General features: G+C 43.0%; 1 protein-coding gene across 2 annotated transcripts in view; it reads right to left on the bottom strand.

Annotated features, from left to right (window-relative positions):
* Positions 1-4856: 4856 nt before the first annotated feature.
* Positions 4857-9071, bottom strand: part of SLC1A3 (solute carrier family 1 (glial high affinity glutamate transporter), member 3) — a 138073-nt gene continuing 133858 nt past the window's right edge. Inside the window, exons 8-9 of one of the 2 annotated variants that reach the window (XM_006876544.1) lie at positions 7827-7961; positions 4857-5076 (exon numbers count right to left, since the gene is read on the bottom strand). In XM_006876544.1, the coding sequence (XP_006876606.1) occupies positions 4872-5076; positions 7827-7961 (340 nt within the window). In that variant the 3' untranslated portion in view covers positions 4857-4871. The remainder of the gene's footprint in view (positions 5077-7826; positions 7962-9071) is intronic. The other variant, XM_006876545.1, reaches the window with a different exon arrangement.

Raw genomic sequence — 9071 nt, forward strand, 5'->3', positions numbered from 1 at the left:
CGTTTGATTTCTTGACTGCTGCTTCCATGAGTGTTGATAGTTGATCCAAGAAGAATGAAGTCCTTGACAACTTCAATCTTTTCTTCATTGATAAGAATGTTGTTTATTGGTCCAGTGGTGAGGATTTTTGTTTTTTTTTTTTACATTGAGATGCAATCCATACTGAAAGCTGTGTTATATCACATAGTATTTTGTTGTGATCCATTGAGTTTTCATTGGCTAGTTTTCAGAAGGATATTCCCAGGTCTTTATTCCTCGTCTTAGTTTGGAAGCTTCACTGAAACCTGTCCACCTTGGAAGGGCCATACTGGTATTTGAAATACTGATGGCATGCAAGCCACCGCTACTGTATGATAAGTTAACGGTGGTAGTTTGAGACACACACATGATTTATTTTCTAATAAATTTATGCAATCATTTAACATATATTATCAAACTTTAGGAGCTCTGATGGCATTGTAGGATAAGCATGGACTGCTAGTCATAAGGTTGGAAGTTCAAACCCACCAACTGCTCCCAAAACCCTCTACAGGGTCACTATGAGTCGATATTGACTTCATGGCAGTGGAATTCCGCTCAATTTTAAGTGACTGTTCAACTCCCCTCTCGGGTTTCCCAGTTGGGGATACGCTCCGGACTCCCCCTGGTGGCTTTGTGGTGATTACTTCCTCAGACCCTCTTTGTTCACTTTGTGTCTTAAAAACGCCACCCAATAGCTTCCTTCTCTCTTCTTTTCCTCTCTGTCCTTTTATTCATTCAGAGGCTGCACTCGGTGGCATGACACCTTCCAACTCCTCAAGATGAGGCCACACAGAGCTGAGCATTGTTGTCTCTGTTCTGGGACCACCCAGGTGGGAGAAGAGTAAGGCTGAGTGACAGAGGCCTCTGGTCAGTGCTCTGTGGGGGCAGCAGAATGAAGGCGTGTGCTTTGGACCCCCATCAGGACAGTTCCCTCCACCCCTCTCCAGCAGGAAACAAGCCCTTCCTCCAACCTTCTTCCTGATCCTTGCAATTAACAGCAGTTGTTTTTCTGTTTTCAATGCGATGTGTGTGAAAAACGGCTTATAGAAAAGGAAGATTTTACTATGAGCAAGGGAAGCCTGCTTGGGGTTGGAAACAGACGTGGCGAAGGGATGAGTATGGGAGGGGGAGGACATGGATCTCAACTTCTCAGGGGACGGAATTAAAAAATAACCTCCCCCTCCCACACTCAGATCTGTGACTATAGCAGTCAAGCAAGGTTTTATGATGACCCCCCTGTTCTCTAATCACACCGTGACAGAGCTGTCACACTCAACTGGAATGGCCACCAGCCCCTGCCACCATGAGTAGAAGTGCTTCCTAAGGCTTCTGGGGCTGTAAATCTTTACTGGAGTTTGAACTACTGACCTAGTGGTTAGCATTCCAACTGCACTACCAGGGTTCCTTTACCGCCATGAGAGTGCCACAGTTTCTCACAGCTTGGGGACCAGCTTCTCAGGTTTGCAGTCTGGACTGGGTCCAATCCAGCTTAGGCTAAAGAAATAGAAGGGAACTGGTGATGGGAGGAGGCAGCACTTCTTAGCAGTGCATTGATCTTTTGGGATATTTCCCCACCTGCTTCTCAATGTTCAGAATCCCCCACAGGCGTGCAGGTATTGATCCTTTCCCGGTGGTCAGAGCTGGTTTTATCCCTCAGGTCAAGAGCTGAACTCTTTTCTCCAGAACTGACTCAACCGTACTTAACGACAACATACACACACTGAAGTCTTCACATGGGCGACCTAGCCTCTCCTTTAGATGGCTGCCACCTACAGGTTGTTGTTGTTGTTGTTAAGTGCTGTCGAAGTTGGTTCCGACCCATAGCGACCCTGATTGGGTTTCAGAAGAGCCTCTGGTAAGCTTGAACTAACAACTTATTTCAAATGGCTTTGCAGTCTGACGCATTAACCCACAGCACCACACCAGGACTCCTGCAGGTTGTTGTTGTCGTTGTGAAGTGCCGCCAAGTCGGTTTGGACACATAGCGACCCTGTATAGGGTTTCCTAGGAGCAGTTGATGAGCTTGAACCACCGACCTTGCCGTGGATTCGGAACCAACTCACAGTGACCCTGTCCAGGATTTCCGAGGCTGTAAATCTTTATATGAGCAGAAAACCTCATCTTTCTCCCGCGGGACACAGCTGGTAGTTTCGAACTGCTGACCTTGCGGTTTGCAGCCTGATTCGTAACCTCTACGCTACCAGAGAGGATCCAATTAAAGGGCTTCTGGGCACAACTTCACTTGCTATGGGTGGGGACAGAGTCCATGATAATGATGCCACTGCCAATTCTTTTATTAAAAAGTTTGATGGAAAAAAGTTCCCCAGAAGTCTATCTTAACAAATAGAGAGCAGTCCCCTAGCACCGTGACTGTGTCAGAAATATCTCTTGAGAACTTATGTAGCGCTTTTCACAAATGGCAAATAGGAATTGCAGAGATACATTTACCTAACGTAATAGACAGGAAATTAACATTTCTGGCGGAACCATTGGTGGTATTCCACTTTTTCTAATCCCAACGTGGAAAATGATCAGTATAATTCAATTTATCTGAGAAATTTGAACCTGCTGTGAACAAATAAGTGCAGATTGTTGCAGCCAAGTGTCTCCTTCAGCTCCTATGTTCAGTTCCAATTCTAAGAATTGAGTAGAGAGAGCCAGTCTTTTCTTATTTTCTTGTGGCCAACTCTTTTTGCTAGTTCTGCTAAGATTTTACCTTCTCTCTCTCTCCTCTGCCCTGTGGTATCCTTCCCCAGCATTGCCCTCTGCTCCATGAACAAAGAATTGATCTTCCTTTGGTGAGATGAATAACAACAACATACACAGATATAATGTAAAACTATTTATTTTATTTATTGAAAATACATCTACAAAGCATTGTTTCTCAGTCCACACGGGGATGCGTGTATATGCAGAGCCCGTGGTGGTTGGTGAGAGAATCAAACCTAGAGGACCTGGTTTCTTTAAGAAATGGTTAGTATATAAAAAAAAGATCACACTGGGTAACAGAATTAATTCACCATGATTAATTTTGCTCTACTGACATTCTAAAATGACAATCATGTACATTAACTTTTGTAGTGCATTCGCCACCACTGCCTAATGTTAACTTTTATACTTATAAAATACTCGGGATCTATATAAAAATATCTCTAATTGTGTATCTGAGGATGTATTTTTAGATTTTCAGTCTGTTAGCATAATTGAACCCATTCTTTACCATTTTCCACCAGAAATTTAAACACAGCTGGGGTTGTCTAACAGCTCCCACTGGATCCCTTTGACTGGATCATCCCTCAGGGGGTAAAAATTAATCTCTTCTAAACCTGGGAGCTGCCTTGCCTGAAACAAATTCCCTTAGATCTTTTACTTGCCATCTCACTGACAATGCCTTCATGCCAATTCATCTTCTACCATTCCATTGAGGGACACAGCAAAACACAACAACAACAAAACCCACTCCAGCTGAAGAATCATTTGGTAAATGGAGTTTCAACATAAAGAAATGCCTTGTTTCTTTCATCATAAGAACTTTAAATTCAAGTAAAAGACAATGGTACATAAGAGACCACCCACCCAGCCCATGGACCTCTATAGAGAACTCATCTAATTCCTTTAAAAGATGGAAGAAGTGACCTCCTGTTTTGATATGCACACTTCCTCAGGGAATGACTTTGAACTGAAGGGAAAAAGTGTTCCTGGTTAAAGCAGGAAGTGATTCTTTCCTAAAGAAGACCTAAGACCCTCTCAGTGTAATCTCAAGCATGCCTCTTTCCTAGCTGGGTCTTTAATGTTCCATAGGAAGACCATGAGCACCCTGATAGTTGCTAGTCTTATGTTTATTTTGTAAAAGTCTGTATTGCTAGTTGAGTGGGAGGCTTCCTTCCCAGAGCAGTCCTTTTTGTTTGGAAGAGTTGGAAAGAAGGGCATACTTCCCCCATTAGGAAGAATTGGACAGAATTTCCACTAGCGGCATAACGTGCATAACTTACATTTGGACATGCGACCTGACCTGACATGATCCACACGTAGACCTTTCACTCCTAATTAGAAATGTTCACTCTCAACAACATTGTCTTTTTCTTAGTTTCCAAGGAATGACACTTGGACCAGGCTGCCCTGAGGGGAAATGGAGGGCAGGCTTTTGCATGATGTCACAGGCTATTTGGGCTAAAAGAGACCATAAAGGTCAAGGGGACTCACCATTTTACAGATGAGGACATTGAGGCGTAGAGGTGAGATGCAACTTGCTGGAGATCGCATTGAAATTTGACCCTATTCCTCTTCTCCCACTGTACTAGGTGTGTATGTGCATTGTCCTGCTACTGAGACAAGAAGGACAGTCAGAAGAGAAAGGGAAAAAAACCCTTCTACAGGCCAGCTGATGGCCAGTTTTAGCTCATCAAGTTGTTAAGTTTTGAGACTCAAATTGAATCTCGTTCTGTGGGCATTTTAAGTTTTGAAGCTTGATTTAGAAACATGGTTCTGGTCTACTTTTTTTTTTTTTTTTATTCTCTAATTTAGAACAAACATGATATTGACAGGACTGTGCAATGTCAACGTGTTAGATCTGATCAAGACTCTTTTGACCTCAAGTATCTTATTAGGTAAGAAGTGAAATGACTGAAGATTCTGAGATGTGGGATAAAAGTCATATAGTTGGCCACTGCAAAAATCTCCCCCCACCCCACCTTTTTTTTTTTTTTTTCTGATGAATACTTCCAATACTGTCAAGAGGGAGGTGGGGAATCAAGGTCAGGGGCTTCCTGGAGAAACTGAATTGTAATGGGGTAGAAGCATTATAATGGTCTCTAACACCTGGACTCCAGAGAGCATTTCTTTGTGTTAGTTTACATCTTGGTTTCACTGTCAAAAGGCTTCTCATTTTCATTTTCCTGCGCAATCAGCTGAAATGGTTTCTTCATTTCATTCTCTTCAATCACCGAATTACCCATTTCGACATCTTGGTTCTTCAGTTCGTGTCGTGATAAGTGTTCGATAATCCCAGCTCCAAGGGAATCACCCAGCACGTTGGTGGTGGTACGGAGGCGGTCCCTGTGGGAAGGGCAGGGAGGAAGGAAGCATTAAACTCCTGTGAACATTATGTGATTTCAGCTCATGCTATGAATTGGCTGGTTAGAGTTTGGAAGTCTCTCTGAGAATTCACTTTGAAGTAACCGCCCACTACAAGACTACATAACAAACACATACCTTGATAATAAAACCCGTTGCCATGGAGTTGACTCAGATTCATGAAGGCCCTATGAGGGGGCTTCAAAAAGTTTGTGAAAAAAATGAATGAAAAGAATGGATTTTTTCCATAGACTTTTTGAAACCTACATGTATGTGTGTCCATATGGTTTTCATAGAACTGTGCTCCACAGGATTTTCAGTGGTTGGGTTTTGGCAAGTAGATTGCTAGGCCTTTCTTTGCAGTGTCTCTGGGTGGACTTGAACTTCCAACTTCCCTGTTAGCAATCAAACGCATTAACAATTTGCACTATCCGGTGTACCCTTAAGAATGAAGATAGGAAACAAAACCTGTTCCCATTGAGTCAACGCTGATTCATGGTGACTCTGAACTGTGATTGGCTGTGTACGTAAATGTTGATGATTTGAACCTACCCAGTGGCTCTGTAAAGAAGCTCTGGTAGCATAGTGGTTACGAATCGGGCTGCGAACTGCAAGGTCAGCAGTTCGACACTACCAGCTGCTCTGTGGGAGAAAGATGAGGCTTTCTGCTCCTGTAAAGATCTATAGTCTCGGAAACCCTGTTCAGGGTCACTATGGGTTGGAACCGACTCGACGGCACATAACAACAACAACAACAAGTGGCTCTGTGGAAGATAGGTCTGCTGGTGTGTTTCCTGAAAGATTATGACCAAGAAAATCCTGGGGAGCAGTTCAAATCTGTAACACATCTGGTTGCCCTTAGTAATACCTCCAAACACTTCACTGCTATTGAATCGATCCCAACTGATAGTAACCCTGTATAGGGTTTCTGAGGCTATAAATCTTTACAGGAGTAAAAGGTCTTATCTTTCTCCTGTGGAGTGGCTGGTGGATTTAAACAGCTGATTTTGTGGTTAGCAGTCTAGTGCTTATCCTACAGTGCTCCCAGAGCTCCTTAACTTGAATAAATCTCCTAAGGATACATACATTGTTAATATTCAGCTACTAATCTGATTGGTGAGGTACTGTGGGTTAATGTACTAGACTGCAAGGTAGGTTTGAACCACAAGATCAGTGGTTCAAGCTCACCAGCCGCTCCTGGGTGGCTATGAGTTGGAACTGATCTTGTGGTCCAGTGCTTATCCTACAGTGCCACACCACAACTCCTTTATAATAATAGAAAGAAGTTTTTTGCCCTTTTTACTCTCATTTTCTCATGACTATTAGTGGAGTTTTCCAGATTCACAAGGGCTTGAGTGCAGAAGTGTATGAAGCCAGACACTAAGGAGATTTGAAAAAACCAAAAGTGATGCCATTCTTCTCACTAAATTTTTGGTTCAGAAATGGTTATTGTTCTTAAAGATATTATCTCTGTTAACATGAAATGAATTTATTATTGTCATCCTTGAATGAATTTTAACAATAAAGAAATTTCTCAATGTTTATTTTGTAAGTATTGAGAGATAAGTTGTTGCTGTTGTTAAATACTGTCGAGTCAGTTCTGACTCATGGTTTACCCTGTATAGGGTTTCTGAGGAGCGGCTGGTGAGTTTGAACCACCAACCTGTAGTTCAAGCTGATGTTGTGGTTCAGCACATTATACTGCAGCACCACACTAGGATGCCACTGGGAGATGTGGTGGTGGTGGTGGTGATGTGCCGTGGAGTCGGTTCCGACTCATAGCGACCTTGTATAGGGTTTCCGAGGCTGTAAATCTTTACAGGAGCAGAAAGCCTTATCTTTCTCACATTTCGAACTGCTGACCTTGTGGTTCGCAGCCGGATTAGTAACCACTATGCTACCAGAGCTCCTTACTCACATAAATACAAACTTTTGGGGTCCTCAATAATGATTTTTAAGTGTAAAAGATCCTGAGATTAGAAACTGAAAACCAGTTTTATGGTATCAAACTGCTCACATGTGTTGAGTATGGGGCTGACTGTGGACTGTTTCCCATGGATCGCTGTAGTTAATCTTCACAGCAAGGAGTCTTGGCACGGTGCCATAAAATAAGCACCTCAAGGTCTGTTTGAACTGTAAGGTTGGTGGTTCAAACTCACCAGCCGCTCCCCGGAAACCCTACACAAGGCACTCTGAGTCAGAACTGATTTGACAGAATTTAACAACAGCAACAATCCCCACTGCACCACTAGGAGGTAGAAGCGATGGCCACTCTCATTTTACAGACGTATGCATATGGTTGGGTTCAGATGGGAACATCTTGGTACGCTCTGCCACTGGCATGGGAAGCCCAAGGGGAAGTGTGGGTGCCTGTGTGTGAGGCCTGCAATTCTATTCCAGTTACTGTGCTGTAGGAGTGTGTTGTGCAACCCAGAATTGGCCTTGCTGATTTATGTTGGCCTTGCAGGTTTCCCAGTCCCTGAATGACTTATGGAGTGAGAAGTGTAGCAGCCAGATGTGCCCCGGGGACTGACGGGGAGTGAGTGCATATGGTGTCTAGGGCTCAGTCTCCAGATAAGGGATAAAGAACAGGAAATGAGGGCAATTTAATTACAGACAAGCCACCCCTCTTCCCCTAGTTCTGTTTGGCAGGCACATCCGGCTGCCTGGCGCCCTCGAATGAGAGAGGAGCCCTGGGACAGTATGCCAGGGGGTATTCTGCGCATACTCACAGGAACCAGTCCACGGCAATGATGAGTGTGATGTCGTCAGTGGGCAGCCCCACCGATGTCAGCACGATGACCATGGTGACCAGCCCCGCCTGAGGAATCCCAGCAGCCCCAATACTGGCAGCTGTGGCTGTGATGCTGTTAACGAGAGGACCAAGACAGAAAACATTTTCATAAATCTCCCCAAGCAGAGAATATTTCCTGCAAAATACTCACTGTGACACAAACTGGCTTGGCATTTTAATAGAAGACGAGGTGCTGGAGGGGGTTGCGGGGAGCGAGGAGGAAAATGAGATTAAAAAAATTATTGAACTAATGATGATACTAATATGTATCAAACATTTATTATGTGTCATGTAATTTGTGAATCTCACTGGGTCCTCACAACAGCTGCTATGAAGTTGATTTTATTATTTTAGCCATTAAAAAAAAAATGGTGATACTGGTGGGCAATAAAATTTTTCATGTATCTGAAAGTGTTTTTGTAAAGTCTAAAATGTTGCACAGAATAACAAATCATTTATTTCTAATAATTCACCTAGTCAGGTGGAGGGATGTAAAGATAACGAACTTTATGATTAATGTGGCCAAGAGAAAAAAAAAAATATCAAATTTGTGAACTCAAAAACAAAATGATTTATGAACAAAGTTCTGCAGCATTACAAGTATCTTTATGGAAGCACTTTTCACCTGGTTGGCAAGGCACTTAACCTTAGGTAACTCTGAGACACTGTTTTGTTAAATACTTATTTCACAGGGCATTAGGAGAATACGAAAATGTTAGAAAGCAGTAAAGTATTACACAGACATAGAGTTTTAGGAATACAATAATATGTCTGTGGCCAAGACCCCCTTATGGTTTCCCCATATTGCCCCTCTTCTTGAGTATAAGAAAGGGCTTCAAAAAGTTCGTGGAAAAACTCCATTAGCTTATTTCATTTTTCCAAAAAGTTTTTGAAGCTTCCTTGCATGACCTCTTAGAATGAAGACTGCATTTTTCAGCATCTCTAGGAGCTTAAACTAAGTTCTGGCTAATGATAGGAGGAACCCTGGTGGCACAACCCTGGTGGCTGTTAACCAGAAAGGTCTGTGGTTCAAACTCACCAGCAGCTCCACGTGAGAGAAGACCTCGTGATGTGAGTCCTTGAAGATTGTTGTTGTTTTTAGGTGCTGACTAGTTGATTCTGACTCCTAGCAACCTTATACACAACAAAAGGAAACAAACACTGCCTGGTGTCCTGCGGTAGC

This window comes from Chrysochloris asiatica, unplaced genomic scaffold (genome assembly GCF_000296735.1).
Source record: "Chrysochloris asiatica unplaced genomic scaffold, ChrAsi1.0 scaffold00390, whole genome shotgun sequence".
Lineage (NCBI taxonomy): Eukaryota > Metazoa > Chordata > Mammalia > Afrosoricida > Chrysochloridae > Chrysochloris > Chrysochloris asiatica.